The following is a 19,912-nucleotide window of genomic DNA, read 5'->3' on the forward strand; positions in this document are numbered from 1 at the left end:
AGTCTATGAAAGAATCCCCATTCTTTGCCTTAAATGTCTTTATTTTGCCCTATTCTTTTTTTTTTTTTTTTTGCTGTACGCGGGCCTCGCACTGTTGTGGCCTCTCCCGTTGCGGAGCACAGGCTCTGGATGCGCAGGCTCAGAGGCCATGGCTCACGGGCCCAGCCGCTCCGTGGCATGTGGGATCTTCCCGGACCAGGGCACGAACCTGTGTCCCCTGCATTGGCAGGTGGACTCTCAACCACTGCGCCACCAGGGAAGCCCCTATTTTGCCCCATTCTTGACTGCTATTTTTCCTTTATCATTTTGAAGGTAGTATTCCATTGTCTTCTGACATTTCATGTGCCTAATCATCATTCCTTTTAGGTAACATGTTTTCTTTCTTTTTCTTTCCTTCAGAAGATTTGTTATTTTGCAGTATCAGGATGTGTCTAGGTATTAGATCTACTTTCATTATCCCACTTACAACTTATTTTGATTCCTGATCGTGAAATCATGACTTTAATTATGAAAAGTTCTAAACCATTTTCTTTTTTGATGCCTCCCCTCCTTTCTCTATTTCCCTCCTTTTATGACATTAGATGTGTATTGAACCTTTTCATTTCCTTCTATATCTCTTATAGTTTCCCTTCTATATTTCACATTTCATCTCTGTGCTGCCTTCTAGGTGATTCCCTCAGATACATGTTTAAGTCTAATAATTTACTTTTCAGTAGTGTTAATTTTTTAAGTTCTCAGGTTTTTGTTTTTTTTACTTTGATTTTTATTTCTGGATATTCTCTTTATTCTTTTAATATCTGCAGATTCTTTTTATGTATTGTGCTTTTGTTGACTTTTCAATTTTAAACATTTATTTCATATTTTTTAATGTTTTCATATTATATGCAGTTCTTGTAGGTACCAACTTTCTCCCCCCCCCGCCCAGTTTTACTGACGTAATTGACATATAACATTATATAAGCTTAAGGTGCACAGCATGATCACCTGACACATGTATATATTGTGAAATGATCACAATAAGTTTAGTTAATACCTGTCACCTCACATAGTTACAAAATAATTTTCTTCCTTCTGATGAGAACTTTTAGGATTAGCAACTTTCATATATGCTATTCAGCATTGTTAACTATAGTCACATTGTTGTATATCTCCAGTACTTACTTGTTTGTGCCTTTTGACCATCTTCACCCAATTCCCCTACCCACCACCAACTTTATTTCTTTACCTGATGACTCTCCTGTGATGGCTTTTTCCTTTTTGATTTATTTTTTTTAATTTTTTGATTTAAAAAATTTCCTTCCTTTTTATTTAATTATTTATTTTGGCTGTGTTGGGTCTTAGTTGCCACACATGGGATCTTTTGTTGTGGTGGGCGGGCTCTTCGTTGTGGTGTGTGGGCTCCAGCGCACGCAGGCTCAGTAGTTGCAGCGTGTGGGCTCTCTAGTTGTGGCACATGGGATCCAGAGCATGTGGGCTCTGTAGTTGAGGCACACAGGCTCTGTAGTTGTGGTGTGCGGGCTCAGTAGTTGTGGCGTGCAGGCTTAGCTGCCACATGCAGGTTTAGTTTCCCCAAGGCATGTGGGATCTTAGTTCCCTGACCAGGGATCGAACCTGTATCCTCTGCATTGGAAGGCAGATTCTCAACCACTGGACCACCAGGGAAGTCCCTTCTTTTTGATTTATAGTTTTTGTTTTTCAGCTCATTTCAGTGGAGGAAGAGGTTGTTGTTTATTTCAACTTAATCTCATGTGCCCTGAGTTAAAAGAATTTCTAAAGCAGTGCTGTTACATTTACTTCCTGCCAAGTTGTAAGCATTTCAGTAGAATTCAACCAGATTCTCCATGTAGGACTTTTTTAAATTAAAAATTAAATTTCTTTAATAGATACGGAGAGATTCTATTTTTCTATTTCTTCTTGAGTTAGTTTTGGGAAGTTGTGCTTTTCAAGCAATAATAGCATTTTATCTGTGTTGTCTAATTTATTGGCATCAACTTGTTCATAACATTCCCTTATTTTTTTGCTATCTGTGGGGTCTGTAGTGATATCTCCATTTTCATTTCTGACATGGGTAATTTGTGTTTTTTCTTTTATTATTATTATTATTTTTTTTTTGAGGGATGCAGGCCTCTCACCACTGTGGCCTCTCCCGGACGCGCAGGCTCAGCGGCCATGGCTCACGGGCCCAGCCACTCCGCGGCATGTGGGATCTTCCCGGACTGGGGCATGAACCCATGTCCCTTGCATCGGCAGGTGGACTCTCAACCACTGTGCCACCAAGGAAGCCCTATTAACTATTCTTAATATGGATTTATAAATTTTAAAACTCTTTCCATATAAAAACTTTTGGTTTTATTCATTTTCTCTATTGTCTGCTTTCTACTTCATTGATTTCTACCTATTTTTATTTCTTCTACTTATTTTGGATTTTGTTTTTTGGGTTGTCTTTTTCTAGTTTTTTTCAGCCTTTATTTATTTTTAAAAAGTGTGGTAAAACACACATAACATACAATTTACCATCTTAACCATTTTAAAGTGTATAGATCAATACTGTTAAGTATATTTACATTGTTATGCAACCAGGCTCTAGAACTTTTCATCTTGCAAAACTGAAACTGTATCCATTAAACAATAACTCTCCATTTCCTCTTCCCCAGCCCCTGGCAAACACCATCCTGCTATCTGTTTCTATATGTCTGACTACTCTAGATACTTCATATAAGTGGACTAATACCGTATTTTTATTTTTTGCCCCCAATCCCCTAAAAAAGTCTCAGAGATTGCAAGCTCCCTCATCTCTTTGGGCCAGTGAGTAGTATTTTTCTAGAAATATTTTATAGGACTAAGCAGGGTCTTAGTTCCAGCTCTCTGCCCCCTGTTCCTGTGTAGAAATTAGAACCCCAGACCCCAGTTAGTACTCTAAAGCATTATATATGGGATCAAAGATCTCTATGAGGTGTCAGCTCAAAGTTACCTTTATATTTACTGTTGTGATTCATCTCTTTGTTTCTGGATGCAGAATTTTCCTTTTCCCTTTTCTTTTCTTTTGAACTTGACCATTTTAAAGACATTCTGTCATAGTTTAGATGGCATTTCTCTGTGTTTATAGGGGGAGTAGGGTCAGGTATCCACTTGTTATGTCTCTCTTTAAAAAAAATTTCTGGGACTTCCCTGGTGGCACAGTGGTTAAGAATCCACCTGCCAATGCAGGGGACATGGGTTTGATCCCCGGTCCAGGAAGATCCCACATGCCGTGGAGCAACTAAGCCCATGTGCCACAACTACTGAGCCCATGTGCCACAACAACTGAAGCCTGTGCACCTAGAGCCCATGCTCTGCAACAAGAGAAGCCACTGCAATGAGAAGCCCGTGCACTGCAACTAAGAGTAGTCCCCACTCACTGCAACTAGAGAAAGCCTGTGCGCATCAACAAAGACCCAACGCAGCCAAAAATAAATTTAAAAAATAAATAAATAATTTTTAAAATTTCTACTATACTTTGTTCTTGCCTCTTACCTAGAGGAGAGAAAAAAAAATGGAATGATTTCCTCATTTTTAAAAAAATGTAAGGGAGGCATGTAGAAGAAAAAAGAATGGGTAGTATTGGATTAATGACCAAAGGAAGGCTTAGGGCAGCTTTTCTAATTTTACTGAGGTTCAAGGCCTGCTCTATTCCTAGGCTCCTGTCACCAAGGACCTGCTTCTCTTGAACTTTCTCTTCTCCAGTGCTTTAGTGTGTATAGAAAGTAGGCTTTTATATCTGCTCTTTCAACCATAGATTACTTCCATGCCTTTGGTGCTTGTTACAGAATGGAGACGTGTAAATGGGACAAAGCACTCCTGGGATATGACTACGAGGGAGAGATGGAGAAATATGATCCATAAGGGTGAGCTGGAGATGGAAGAAAGGACACAGTGTAACACGGGGACCTCCCTTCTTGCCATATAGTAATATTATAATCTATTGATTTTACGTCTATGTTTACTCACTAGAAAACCAAGGTCTGTGGACATAATAAAGTCTTCTTGTATGGGCTCTCCTAAGCACTCAATACTTAGACATCAAATCACTGTCTAGACAAGAAAGGTTCATTCAAGGAATATATGCTTATTTAATTCAAGAGAATGTATTTCCATTTGTGGGCATGAGAAAGGAGATGCTGAGCGAACCATGCAATTAGTAGAAGATGTTGGATAAGGTACAGTTAGAAACATGCAATTAGAAGAAGATGTTGGATAAGGTACAGTTTTATCTGGAGAGAACAAAAGGAAATGTGGACCAGTTTCATGAAAGGGAATCCTATCTTCAGGAAGTTTCAAAATGGGAAACTGCTCATATATGCTAGGGGAAAAAGACTATTGCAGAAAGGAGAAAAGAAACATCATCTAATTGGAGCCATGGCTTTAAGATTTGCAAGAGAGGACCTTTGCTCTTTTCGATTCTTTTTTAGAAAAATGAACAAGGAAGAGAGAAGGGAGGCATAAGAAACCATGTGAAACTGCACTTACCTTAGAGTTTCCACAACAACTTGATTAAATCTGCCTACTTACATAGTAAACAGTTACTATGAAATATTAATATTCAATATGCTAAATATTAACTATTCAGTAATACAGGTTAGGGAAATAGAGAAGAAACCGATTATATACTTTTCCACACTGCAGGTTTCAGTCAGATGGAAGAAATTTTTCCTTTAAATGAAGTTTAAATATTGATTTTTACAGTAAACATTTTTATTAGAAAATGACTAATTTAATTGCTATGAGACTGACCTTGTGATTCGAAGTATTTCAGATACTTTTCCTTAGCTTAGAGCGACTGAAAAAGTTATTAAATTACCCGTAATTTCATCCAGGAACAGGGGAAAAAAACCTCACTCAAATCTGTTAAAAGTAGTACATAGAGGTAAAAAAAGTATTTTCTTGTGAACTACTTATTGAACCCTAGTAATTTCAACATATTAGAATTAGTTCAGATGGTGTTCCAAGTATACAATCCAGTCATCTAGAAATTGATTTTACCTCGTACTTTCCAATTCTTTTTTTTTTTAAAGTAACATACTTAAATTCAAGGTGTACAATGTGATGATTTGATACATGTATATACTGGGAAAAGATCACCACGATAAGGTTAGTTACCTCATATAATTATGCTTTTTTTTGTGTGGTGATAACATTTAAGATCTAATCACTTAACAACTTCCAAGTATATAATACAGAGTATTATTAATAATAGTCACCATGCTGTACATTAGATCCCCAGAACTTATTCATCTTATAACCTTTGACCAACATCTCTCCCTTTCTCCCACCCTCAGGCAACCACTATTATTCTACTCTGTATTTCAGTGAGTTTGGGTTTTTTTAGATTCCACATACAGTGAGAAAATAGTATTTGCCTTTCTCTGTCTGACTTATTTCACTTAGCATAATGCCCTCAGTGTCCTTCCATGTTGTCACAAATGGCGGGATTTCCTTCTTTAAGGCCAAATAATACTCCTCTCTGTGTGTGTGTGTGTGTATGTGTGTGAATGAGTGTGTGTGTGAGTGCATGGGTGTAAACACACACACATATTCTTTATCCATTCATCTGTCAGTGGACACTTAGGCTATTTCCATGTCTTGGCTATTGTGAATATTGCTGCAGTGAAGATAGGAAGGAGTCAGGTATCTCTTTAATATCCTGTTTTCATTTCCTTTGGATAATCTTATACTGCTATTTTACTTGATTAGAAACAGTCATAATTCTGCAAGCAGAACCAAAATGAAACATACCTAACTAGACACACACAGTTTCGCAGTCATTCATTAATATCACTTATGTAGTGATCCACTTTCACAGTCACATTATAATGAACACACAAAATCATGATAAGAGTTGGTACAGACACCTTGTTTCCTATAATCTCACCCACTTCACAAAACCACAATTCCATGGACTCTACGTGATATTCCTAACTCCACTGAGCCCATCTCCTAATTCCATAGAAGAATACCAAATCAAACTCAGAAACCACTTACTTCACAGTCACATACAGTCTCAAACAGAAATCGTAACTAATCATCCTACAAGGTTTGTCAGCTTCTTAGAAAGTTAAATAGAAACTTAACCTATTATCAGCATTTTCTTCCACTAGGTATCTCCCCAGGAGAAATGGAAACATGCCAGCGTTACCAAAATACATAAAACCTGGAAATACACTAAATGTTCATACAGAGAAAAATGGAAACACAAATTGTGGCACATTTGCACAATGGAATGCTGTCCAGAAACAAAAGGAATGAACTAAACAACATTAATAAATCTTACAATACTAGGATGAGCTAAAGGAGACAATTGGAATTGTAGAACTGACAAAGCTAAACTACGATGACATGTATCAGAACCATGGCTGTCTCTGCTATGAAACTAAAGGAAAAGGACACCAGCGAACTTCCTGGCGGTGACGATATTAAACACGCCAAGGGCGTGCATACACTCACTGCGCGTCTGCTATGTGCCATGGGTGTTGGGGTTTTCTCAAGGGCCAAAACTGACAAAAACAACAAAACCCTTGACCCTCTGGTTCACGATCACGGACCTGGGGTCCCGCACGTACAGGCCTGAGTGAACTTCTCGCCTGGTCTCTCTCCTGCCCGAAGTCCCTCCGCACGGCTTCAGCCCTTCTTAGCCCGGCCTCCCTCGGGAGAGATTCACGATTCCCGCCCCGGCCCTCCTCTGCCGGGTTCCCAACTCCCTCTTCCCTCCTAGGCCCGGAGCTTCCAATTCTCAGCCAGCCCTACCCGAGCCAGGATTCTTCCGTTTGCCTCCTCGGCCCGCACCCGGCTTCCAGTTCCCTTTTCTGCCCTCCCCGGCCCAGGTTTGCGATTACTTCCTCGGCTTGGGCTCTCCTTCCTTCCGCGACCTCACCTCGCTCTCAGAGAACCATCACCCGGCTCTTCGGCATCTGGAAGGACAACCAGCTGCAACCCCTCCACCAAAGTCGTACGATCATTGCGCCCTGGAATTCCCGGTAGTCTCGGGGCGGGGAGGGGAGTGTCTCTGCAGCTGATGGGCTCCACGCTCCGCTCGAAAGTCTGGACTTTTTCGGTGTTGGACTACGTTTCCCACAGGCCCCAGAGCCGCCAATGACCTTCGACCTTTGGTTCACCTTCCGGTGTCGTGGTCATTATTGGGTTATACCTGGTGAGTTGAGGTGACGCAGGTTAAGCTGCGGGAGGGGCTGGCGGTGAGGAGGCCTGAAGCTCGCAGAGCGTGGATGGGGCTTGTGGAGCCAGGAGCTTGTGTATGTGTGAGCCGCGGACGACCATGGTTGCGGGTGCTACTGTTTGTGACGGCGTCCTTGTTGAGTGTTAGTTCGCGCCTGTGCGTGCGTGAGAGCGAGGGCTAGAGTGCGTGTGACGGGGCCCTGGGTTGGTTACTGGTATCTGATTGGGTTGGTGAGACTGTCAGCGGGGGCGGAGCCTACTGTGTGATCATGGTTAACATGGACGTGGCGACGAGGGTGTCTGACACAGTGACCGAGTGATCCTGTAACATCTCTGTTGTGACTGACTATAAGTGTGCACGAAGTGGAGTTTTAAAATTTTGTTTTCAATGAGCTTGTTGAAGTTTGGAGTTTTGTTTTTTTCATCTAGGAGTGTGTAAATTTTTTTTGTACGTGTGTGTGTATAAGCTATTAACACCATGTCCCCAGTACCCAGCCTCGTACTTTACACAGAGGGGGCATTGGTGAAGTGAGTGTTGCCCATCCAGGTCCAATTGTAGGTTCCATCGCTTCTTGGAATGTGTTTCCCTGGATTCTCTTCTGTCCTCACACCATGTAGCCAGTTGGGTCTAGCTGTAGAGGGATGGCCATCAGAGTGAAAGTCATGAAATTCACTCCTATAATGAAAGTTCCCAATAGAAAAGTACATACTGAATCCTTGGATTAGCATTTAGGCCTGCACTTGACTTCAAGACAGGCTTCTGGGAAGACATGAGGAGGAGGGCACAGGTGTAGAATCCCTTCGTGGGTTAAACTCCCTTGGATGCATTATGGAGGCCATTTACACCTTTCACAACCACAGCATTCCCTGAGCTGTGTCCTGTAGAAACTGCTGTGAACTTAGATTCCAGCTCTGGGCATAGGTGATGCTTACCTTTTTCTCTGATACTGGTAAAAGTCAGCATTCTAGTTTCACTCTTACTTCCATCCGCTTGTATTTGTGGTGGGTGATGGGTCATGTCTGATGGTGGACAGTGTGTTCACCACGACTCTTAGCCAGTCCTGAGTCTCACAAGTCCCTTCTTCTTGGTCCTGTAGCTCTGCAAGTTCTGAAGTGGAGAGCATTGCTACTAACTTAATGGCCCATACAAGGTCAGTTCGTGTTTGCTTTTTGTTATCATACATTTTTGTTTTACAGAGCATAGAATATTTGCTTTCCTTCTTTTAAATTTCCCTACCTAATTGTGACTTATCAATTTTCCTGGTTCATAGGACTTCCCTTCCCAGTTAATAACAGGGCCATAGAGATGGGTCCCCTTCTCTTCCAGTGCCTTTCCAAATACCCTTTTCACTTCCAGTTAATTTACCCATTGGGTAAATCATTCAATTACCGCACATGCTCTTCTTTCCAAAGGATAGCACAGAAATACAACTCATGGAGGATAAATTAAGGGCTTGTTTTAGAATATGCTTTGTTAAGGTTAGGTAGAATAACATAGCAGATACCTTTGGTTTCCAAACAAGGCAAGATAGGAAGTGGTTTGCTTTCAATCAGTAAGTGACAAAGTTGACTTTGACATTTAAGAGTGGGTATATGATTGGAGTTTCGTGAAGAGAGGTATGTGTGTACAAGGGCAGGGAGTTTTTCCAGAGAATCCATGGGGAGTTTTGAGTGGTGACAACCAAGTCTTGTTTGAGATTTGGCAGTAGACTTTGTTTCAGACCACATATTGGTGTAGACTGTGATAGGCAGTGTGGTATAGTGGTATTTGAGTCTAAAGCAATACTAATGGAAATATAATGAAAGCCACTTAGATAATTTTACAATTTCTATTGAACACATTTTAAAAAGTAGGAAGAAATAGTTGAAATTAATTTTGATAATGCATCTTATTTGAACCAATATCTCTAAAATATTATTTCAACATATAATAACAAATAAATTGAAGTATTTTACATTCATATCTTCATACTAAGTTTTCAAAATTTCGTGCATATTTTATTGTTATAGCACTTCTCAATTTGGATGCTAAATTTTCAGTGGTTAAGGTGAAATATATTCACACCAAAACAATAAAATTGTGTTTAATTGAAAAACATTTTATATTGCTTTTGTATTTTAATTAAAACTAAATTGAAAATTCAGTTCTTTGTTCACACTAGTCATATTTCAATGAGGTCAATATTTATTAGTCTATGTTTTATAATTTCTTTTTATAAAATGTACATAATAATCACATCAGTGCTTTATGGATTTTATGAGAATTGGATACATTAATCTGAGCATAGCCCTAGACCACTTAATGAGTACCTTGTACTTAATAAGTCCTCAAGAAAAAAAATAGTTGTTATTATGTGAAGATTCTAAATATTCGTTATAAATTTCTATAAATGAAGAGTAATGAAAATATAAAGTTAATTTTGATGAGCACTTAAAAGGAATTTTTAACAGCCAGAATTGCAAAAGTCCTAAAATAGAAATTCTTAACCTAAGGCAATTTGATTCCATTTTGGTGCTCACAAAGGACCACAAATCTGTTGAAATTATGTTCAAAATTATTCTATTATATAGTTCCTAACTTTTTTTTTTTTGGTATGTTTGGTTTTGTTTGCAGAATGTCTGTAACTTCATGGGGTTATATAAGTGTATATAATCTTAAAAACTAAGTTAATCACATTATGTAAATGTGATGATAATACCATGCAGATAAGAGAAACTATGGAGTTAGTCATAAAAAGAAAAATGATTAATATGTAATATTATACAGTATTTTTACATAGGAAAAAGAACATTCCAAATTGTCAGTATTGTATATGAATCTGTTTTACTAAGATTGCATTTGTAAGCAATTTTATATATCTAAAATATTAGTTTTTGAATAATGAAGTTAAAAATTAAGCCATATGTAATAAGCGTGTATGCTGTACCAAACACATTTCTGCCTTCTTTACACACATTTTCTTATTTAGTCTGAAAATGCTACCATCTTGAATTTTGTTAATTCAAGTACGTGAATAGTGAATGTACCCTACTGCACTGGTGTGATACAACTAAATGATGTTCATAAGTTTGTAGAAGTAATTTATTTCAGTCACAAATTTCCTTCATGTTCCCACTCATTTTGAAGATCTTTTTATTCATAATGTTATTAAACATAAGGAAAACTTGCCTCCAACTCTGTTAAATCTGTTATGCAGAAATACCTCTCATATATTTCTGATGATGGAATTAATGCAGGTTTGTTGTAAACTATTCAGTTTTTAAGGAACTTGGAAAGTATAAAGTCAATAATTACTCATAGTCCCACCATCCAGAATAATCACTTGTAATAACATAATGTACATTCTTCCAAAATTTTTCTCTCTAGGTATGTGGGGCTTTTTGTTGTTGTTTTGTTTTATTTTTTTGGAGATATAATTGACATATAACATTGTATTAGTTTCAAGTGAATAACATAATGATTCGATATTTGTGTATATTGCAAAAATACCACAATAAATCTAGTTAACATTCATCATTATACACAATTATGAGTTGTTTTTTTCCTTGTGATAAGAACTTTTAAGATACACTCTTAGCAACATTCAAATATACAGTACAGTATTATTAACTATAGTCATCGTGCTGTACATTGATCCCCATGATTTATTTATTTTATAACTAAAAGTTTGTACCTTTTGACCACCTTCACCCATTTTGTCCACCCCTTACCCACCATCTCTGGCAACCATCTATCTGTTTTCAGTGTCTAGGAGTTTGTCTTTTGGTTTTTGGTTTTTTCGATTCCACATATAAGTAATATCATACAGTATTTGTCTTGCTCTTACTTATTTCACTTAGCATAATGCCTTCAGGGTTCATCCATGTTGTCACAAACGACAAGATTTCATTCTTTTTTTAGTGGCTGAATAATATTCCGTGTGTGTGTGTGTGTGTGTGTGTGTGTGTGTGTGTGTGTGACATTTTCTTTACCCATTCATCCATCTGTGGACACTTAGGTTGTTTCCATGCCTGCTATTGTAAATAATGCTGCATGAGCATGGGGGGGTACATAAGTCTTTCTGAGTTAGTGTTTTAGTTTCCTTAAGATAAATACCCAGAAGTGGAATTGCAGGATCATATGGTATTTCTGTTTTTAATTTTTTTAAGGAATCTCCATTCTGTTTTCTGTAGTGGCTGTACCAATTTACATTCCCACAAACAGTGCACAAGGATTTCTTTTTCTCCACATCCTCACCAGCATTTGTTATCTGTCTTTTTGATGATAGCAATTCTAACAGTTGAGGTGATGTTCCATTGTGGGTTTTTTTTTTTTTTTTTTTTTTTTTTTTTTTTTTGCGGTACGCGGGCCTCTCACTGTTGTGGCCTCTCCCGTCGCGGAGCACAGGCTCCGGACGCGCAGGCCCAGCGGCCATGGCTCACGGGCCCAGCCGCTCTGCAGCACATCGGATCCTCCCGGGCCGAGGCACGAACCCGTGTCCCCTGCAACGGCAGGCAGACTCAACCACTGCGCCACCAGAGAAGCCCTTCATTGTGGTTTTGATTTGCATTTCCCTGATGATTAATGATGTTGAGCACCTTTTCATGTATCTGGTGGAAATCTATGTTTTCCTTGGAAAAATGTCTATTCAAACCCTCTGCCCATTTTTAAAATCGAATTGTTTGTTTTTTTGCTATTGAGTTGTATGAGTTCTTTGTATGTTTTGGATATTAACCCCTTATCAGTAATATGATTTGCAAACATTTTCTCCATTAGAAGGTTGCCTTTTCATTTTGCTGATGGTTTTTTTGTTTGATGTAGTCCCACTTGTTTGTTTTGTTTTGTTTTCTGCTTTTGTTGCTTTTGCTTTTTTGTGCTAAATCCAAAAAAAAAAAAATCACTGCCAAGAAGGATATCAAGTTGCTTACCCACTGTATTATCTTCTAGGAGTTTTATGTTTTCAGGTTTTATGTTCAAGTCTTTAATCCATTTTGAGTTTTGTGTATGGTGCAAAATAGTGGTCTAGTTTCATGCTTTTGCATGTGGCTGTCCATTTTCCCAACACTATCTATTGAAGAGACTGTCCTTACTACATTGTATATTCTTGGCTCCATTGTCATAAATTGACCATAAGTACTTGAGTTTATTTCTGGGCTGTCTATTCTGTTCCTTTCTCTGTGTGTGTGTTTTTTTAAAAAACCAATACCACATTGGTTCAATTACTATAGCTTTGTAATATAATTTGGAATCAGGAAGCATGATGCCTCCAGCTTTATTTTTCTCTCTCAAAATTTCTTTGGCTATTTGGGGCCTTTTGTGATTCCATACAAATTTTAGGATTGTTTTTTTCTATTTCTCTGAAAGATGCATTGGATGGGAATTTTGATAGGGATTACCCTGAATCTGTAGGTTGTTTTGGGTAGCATTCTTCCAATCCATGAACATGGAATTACCTTTCCATTTATTTATTTCGTGTTCACTTTCTTTCATCAGTGTCTTATATTTTTTGGTGTACAGGTCTTTCACCTCCTTGGCTCAATTTATTCCTAGGTATTTTATTCTTTTTGATGCACTTATAAACGGGATTGTTCTCATAATTTTTCTTTCTGAGTGTTCATTATTAGTCCATAGAAATACAACTTATTTTTTGTATATTGATTTTGTATCCTGCAACTTTATTATATTTGTTTATTACTTATAATAGTTTTTTGGTGGAATCATTAGGCTTTTCTTGTATCTAATATTACATCTGCAAATAGTGACAGTTTTGCTTCTTTTCTCATTTAGATGTCTTTTATTTCTTTTTTCTGTTCTCTCTCTTTTTTTTTTTTTAACATGTAATTGCTCTGGCTAAGACTTCTAATACTGTGTTGAATGAAAGTGGCAAGAGTGGGTATCCTTGTCTTGTTCCTGTTCTTGGAGGAAAAGCTTTCAGCTTTTCACCATTAAGTATGATATTTGCTGTGGACTTGTTATATATGACCTTTATTATGCTGAGGTATGTTCCCTCTATATCCAGTTTACTGAGAATTTTTATCATAAATGGATGTGTAATTTTGTCAGATGCTTTTTATGCATCTATTGAGATGATCATGTGTGTTTTATCCCTCATTTTGTTAATATGATGTATCACATTAATTGTTTTGGGGATGGTGAACCATTCTTGCATCCATGGAATAAATCCCACTTGGTCATGGTGTATGATCCTTTTAATGTATTGTTGAATTCAGTTTGCTAATATTTTGTTGAGAATTTTTGAACCTGTGTATGTATTTCTTCTTTTGTTTCTGCAAAAAGAATTACATAAATTTGCTACATAAGTGAGACAAAGTCACAGTTTTATCACACTTCTAGGCATGTAGGCATAAGTAGAGAGTGCCAGTGGTCACCATGTGATTTGACATATCTAACTTTTCAAAGCTTTGGAGATTACATAGATATCAAATAAACAATTACCAGGAGAACAAATCATGAATCAAGACTGCTGATCAGAGATTCATGGTTTTTTAAGAAGTGGTGGTTTCTTTCAGAGGACATAGGAATGATCTGGGAAATCCAGGTATCATACAAGACCTCATTATACAAATTACACTTGAAAGGACAGTTTTATAGAAACAGAAATAAATATGCATGTAACTCTCTGTGTTGGACAGGGGAACAAGATTAAGCCTTTTATGCTCAAATTGTCACATATTAGATAGATTCTAGTTATCTGTCTGCAGCTTTGTGTAGAGGTCAAGGAGATATGTCCTTTCATTTTTGAGAATCTTTGTGACAAATATTATTGAGGAAAAATTGTAATCTCAAGGCTGGACTCTGAAATGAGTTAACATTATAAGAAAGAACAGACCTGAAAATCTCAGATTTCACTGTAGCACAAAGGTGAAGCATAGAGGGAATTTTTAAAAAATAATGAAACAAGGGATGTGAAATATTCTTTACCATTTCATAAATTAGCAGACAGCTTTTATTAGGTATCATTAGGTGCTTTTTATATGGCACTGAAAATGCTTTATGTCTTTTATTTAATTTGGTCCAGACAGCAACACTTTGAGGTAGGTCATATTGTTATTTCCATTTTACTGATGAGGAAATTAAGGCAGTTAAGTAACTTAGTAAAAGGTTACACAGTAATAGCCAAAGATAAGATTTGCAAACTGAATTTTGGATGATAGATTTTATGTTCTTTATCATGATAGTACACAACCTCCAATGATTTTAAAAATCTGATTGTTTGATGAGTAATTCATCAAAATATTTTCCCCCAACATTTAATATGAATCAATGTTCTCATTGTTAAATACTGCATAGATATTGCTAACATATAGCTCACCACACTTTAACCTGTTGTCTATCCATAGATATTTAGAATTATCATAAACTACACTGATGTAGGTCATTGTAATAGAATTTTGTCTACTTTTTTATGTTACTTAAGGAAAAATTTCCAGAAGTTGCATTTACAGATTAAATATTTATTAAATGCCTATAATATGCCAATTTTATTCATGTTATTGGTGTGGATATTAGCATTAAAGAGACATAGTTGCTGTCCCTTAACTTGTTTATAACTGATCACATAATATAAACTGCGAATAGGACTAAAACTATAGTAGGGTATGATAATGATCATTAAAGAAATTGGATGACATGCATTTGAAGTTGATGAGGAGAGATGTCATGGAGACAAACCCAAGGCTGTTAGGTTTTTACCAACATATACTAAAGCCATGGATTGTCAGGGTTTACCAAAACCATCCTCAGATTGACGATTTGCTAGGACTCACAAAATCCAGAAAAACTGTTGTGCTTGTGTTCATGGTTTATTACAGTCAAAGGATACAGATTAAGATCAGCAAAGAGAAAAGTCCAGGAGAAACTAGATGTGAGCTTCCAGTGGAGTCATATAGACAGCACTAAATTCTGCCAGCACCATTTTGTAACAACACATGTGAAGTAGGTCAGGGAAACTCACCTGAGCCTTGATATCCAGACTCTTTATTGAGAGTGAGTCACAGTCATGGAGTAACTGTGTGACTAGGCTTAGCTGCTACAGAGGTCAAATTGATACAGTGCATCCCAGGACCCCTGGCCAACAAAAATAGGTGTTTACCATAAATCGCATTTATAGCATAAATTATCTCTCTGGCATAGCCCACATATGCTCTTATCAAGCAGGATATTGTAAGGGCTCAGAGGTTGTCTCCCAGGAGCTGTTCAAGGGCCATTCCTTTCTTTGGAAAGAGCAGGGTTTGGGTACTCCAGACCCATTGAGTTCATTGTTTACTGCGCCCATGAGATATCCATGAACATGAATTGATTTATTTAATAACTTTCATGCTTTAGTAAATTTTGGTAAGTTATAGATTGTTTCTAACTTGCCGGTGAACTACTACCCATGCTCAGATTTCAATCCATAAAGAAGAAATTCTGAACTAAAGAGACAAGAATGAGAGTTAGAACTGGCTTTGTAGTAAGAGGAATATGAGTTCAAAACTCAGCTCTGCCACTTTGTGGGTTTGGTTTTTTTCTGAGATGTAACTTAGTGTAAACTATACAAACCATATTCTAAAACTGGATTGTTTTTAACATTTATGTATATCTATGAAGCCATTACACAGCTAAGATATAGCATATTTCCAACACTCCAGGATGCTCCCTTCTGTTTCCTTCCAGTCATTACCAACTTGCCTTTACCCCCAACAAAGGTAACCAATATTCTTTTCACTATTACAGTAGATAAGTTTTAACTAATTTGGAAGTTCATATAAATAGAATCGTACATTATGTACTTTTTTTTTTTTTTTTTGCCGTGCTGTGTGGCATGTGGGATCTTGGTTTCCCAACTAGGGATCGAACCTGCACCCCCTGCAGTGGAAGCACAGAGTCTTAACTACTGGACAGCCAGGGAAGTCCCCCATTATGTACATTTTTTTCTGCCCTCTTTTGCTCAACCTCATGTTTATGAAAATCATCTGCTGTTTGTTCAGTTTTATTCTTAAGTAATCTTCCACTATGGGAATGTATCTCATTTAATTTTTCCCTACTTCTGTTGATGGATGTTTGGGTTGTTAACAGTTTCAGGACAGTATAAAGAAATGCAGCTAAAATAATTCTTTTACATACTTTTTGGATGGAAAAACTAATTTCTGTTGGGCATATACACAAGAGTGGAATTGCTAAGTCACAGTATATATTTTTTTTTAGTAGATTGTGTCAAATAGTTGCCCAAAGTAACTGAAATAGTTTACACTCAACAACAAGGGGTTTACAGTTATAACAGGTGAAAAATGCATAAATTAACTTCTACAGTAGGGGTTAACAAGTTTTTTTTTTTTCTGTAAAGGACAGATATTAAATATTTTAGGCTTTGTGGATTACACAGTCTCTGTCACACCTACTCAACTCTACCATTGTAGCACATAAACAGCTATAGATGATATGTAGCTTTGTTATATTAATCCTGTTTATCACTTTTCATTCTGTTTATTTGAACCTGTGGATTCAGATTACCATCTGGATTCGTTTCCTTTGCCCAATGAAGCTTTTCTTCTACCTATCTCCTTTGTGTTATTATTGTCGAACATACTACATTTATATATGTTGCAGGCCCAATAATACCTGTTATGTGTGTGTATATATATGTATATAATATATATATATATATTTTTTGCGGTACGCGGGGCTCTCACTGTTGTGGCCTCTCCCGCTGCGGAGCACAGGATCCGGACGTACAGGCTCAGTGGCCATGGCTCATGGGCCCAGCCTCTCCGCGGCACGTGGAATCTTCCCAGACCGGGGCACGAATCCGTGTCCCCTGCATCGGCAGGCGGACTCTCAACCACTGCGCCACCAGGGAAGCCCATGTATATAATATTTATGTATGTGTATACATATATATGAATTACTTCATACAGTTGATTTTTAAAAAATTTTTAATTTATTTTTGGCTGCACTTGGTCTTTTGTTGCTGCGTGCAGGCTTTCTCTAGTTGCGGCGAGCAGGGGCTACTCTTCGTTGCAGTGCTCAGCCTTCTCATTGCGGTGGCTTCTCTTGTTGCAGAGCACGAGTTCTAGGTGTGCGGGCTTCAGTAGTTGTGGCTCGCGGGCTGTAGAGCACAGGCTCAGTTGTTGTGGCGTACGGGCTTAGTTGCTCCACGGCATATGAGATCTTCCCAGACCAGGGCTCAAACCCGTGTCCCCTGTATTGGAAGGCAGATTCTTTACCACTGGAGCACCAGAGAAGTCCTGGAAACTTTTCATCCATTATTTATTTGAATATATTAAAATGCACCTTTCCTCTTTTCTGTTACACTTATTACATGTGTATGCTTAATGGTGTCCAACATTTCTCTGATACTCTTTTCATTTTTCTTCCTTGTGTTTTCTTCCTTTGTTCTTCAGATTGCATGATCTCTATCACGTTATCTTTAAGTTTTCTAGTACTTTTTTTTTCTGCCCAGTTCACATCTACAGTTGAGTTACTCTAGTGAAATTTTCATTTCAGTTAATACTTTTCAACTCCAGAATTTCCATCTGGTGATATTAAATAACTTCTATCTCTTCACTGATTCTTTATTTGATATGACATTGTGATCATACCTTCATTTACTTTAAGCATGGGTTCCTTTGTTTATTGAACATATTTATAATGGCTACTTTGAAGTCTTTGTTAAATCTGGTTGCTTTCTCACAGGCAGTTTCTGTTGTCTGTTTGGTTTTGGCTTTAGTGTTTTTGGTTTATGGGTTATATTTTCCTATTTCTTCACCTGTCTCTTGTTTGTGGAAAGTAGATATTTTAGATAGTTGTTGTAACTCTGGTACTTTTGTCTACTTCTTCTCCCCAGGCCTCTTATTGTTATTTGCTTTCTTGTTTAGTGACTGGCTAGATTAATGAAGTGAAATCTATCTCCCCCATAGTGTAAATCTCTGATGTTGCTCCTTGGGGTATAGACTTTGCTATTACCACAGTTACCCTTGGATGACAGTGGTTTTGACAGGGCTGTCTTCCAGTGTCTCTTTACCTGACCATACCAAGCTGTTAGGATCCACTGATTGTGACTGATAGCACTATTGTTTTCAGTAATGCTGTGGGGTTACACTGCTTCGCAGACTAATGAAATAAAGTCAGTGTCTGAGATTTGTTCTGACAATAGGAAGGGCTCCCCAAGTATCTTTCTCTGATCCTTCCTGACAAACTAGCCAGCCTACAGTTTAGCATTTAACTCCAATGAATTTTTCAATCTTCTTGTAATAGCCTTTCACCAAAATTTCCAGTGTTTTTGAGAATGTCCTTACCCTTGAACTTCTTCACACTCTGTTGCAAATGAAGGCAGTTCCTTTGGAGAGGGCTCTGGAGGGGATTGGGCAGCAGTCCTAGGTCTCAACTTGCCTCTCGTGGCATGGAACTCCTGCCCTATGAGCCAAGGCAAAGACAGTTGGAACCCCAGTATTCTCAGCAGTGCCACACCCATGGTACAACATACAATTCTTGTGTGGCTACTAGGCAGAAGAAAATCTCCATTCCTTTGTTGCATTTGCCTGGGCAACAGGTAGCTGGGGGCAGAATGAGAAATGCTGATGTTCTACTCCTCCCAGGAAGATAGTTATCTGACTGGGAACAGGGCATGAGTGGTGAGGAAGTTTGTGTCCTTGGCTGTACTAGTTTGCAGTGGAATCTTTTTCTCACTAGGATGGGATGGACAAGGAAGGGTGCAGGTTAGATTAAGATACTGCAGACTTTCACAGTTCTTAATAAGTTTTAGTAGATTTACAAATGTTTCTTCATTTGCTCTATGTTTTTATATATAATTTTTACCAGTTTCAATGGGGAGCATGTCGGTGGAGCTCCTCATGCTGTCATACCAGAAGTGGAATTCCCTGATCAATTCTTTACAGTTCTAACCATGGACCATGTAAGTTGCTATTTCTCTCTCCTTTGTGAACATTTCATTTGTCTGAATCTTCCCAGAAAGGAGCCCTAACAGCCTACCCCACATCCCCATAAAAATCCCCATTTTCACTTTCTAGTGAGAGTTGGAGTCAAACAGCACACTGTACCTCCTATGTGCCTATCTATTCTCCAAATAATGTTCAACATTCCTATGTGTGTTCAGTGTTTTGTTCAGAGCAGCTATAGGGTAGAAATGGAATCCCTAGATGGAGGCATTTACCAACCTTTTTCGTACTCTTGGGTAGAGAAAAAGAGCAAATGGATCCATTTGATGACATATGGGCAAAGTCTGTACTTCTGAACAGACCTATTTTTCCAGGTAGACTGGATTTGATATTAACTAGTCTCAGTCAGACATAAATAGATTACTGTAGATTTCAGAATTGGAGGAGATCTTATCCAACTTATATGTCTAAATATAATTAAGGCTGATATATTTCTACCAAGCAGACTACTCTATAGCCACTAAAAAGCATTTAATAAATAATTTTTCATTAGAAGTTATAATTCTTATATAATGTGAAATGGTGATTAACAGTGATGAACTTGGGGTGGTAAGAAAATTTTAAATATTATTCATATCCCATTTTCTAAGCTAGATATTTTTCCTTTACAGAGGAACGAGGATGTAGAAATTCACTATTACTGATAATACATTCAGCAGGCATGTAGCGTGCAGCGTTCATGTATACACTATTTCTTTTAATTTGTAAACTGATTATTTTGTTTATTTCCAGACGTGCTTAGCTAAGAAATCCCATAGCATGCAGGAAG

General features: G+C 37.8%; 1 protein-coding gene across 1 annotated transcript in view; it reads left to right on the forward strand.

The window, feature by feature from the left end:
* The window catches only part of ZNF529 (zinc finger protein 529), a gene marked incomplete at its 5' end in the record, with an annotated part of 47,699 nt that overhangs the window by 11,621 nt on the left and 16,166 nt on the right, over window positions 1-19,912 (forward strand). Inside the window, 4 exons of the mRNA XM_082861890.1 lie at window positions 6,749-7,010; window positions 7,111-7,193; window positions 8,304-8,357; window positions 19,007-19,100. Coding sequence (XP_082718016.1) covers window positions 6,749-7,010; window positions 7,111-7,193; window positions 8,304-8,357; window positions 19,007-19,100 — 493 coding nt within the window. The remainder of the gene's footprint in view (window positions 1-6,748; window positions 7,011-7,110; window positions 7,194-8,303; window positions 8,358-19,006; window positions 19,101-19,912) is intronic.

The sequence above is a fragment of the Leucopleurus acutus genome (assembly GCF_964270905.1).
Source record: "Leucopleurus acutus genome assembly, chromosome: 20".
Classification (NCBI taxonomy): Eukaryota; Metazoa; Chordata; class Mammalia; order Artiodactyla; family Delphinidae; genus Leucopleurus; species Leucopleurus acutus.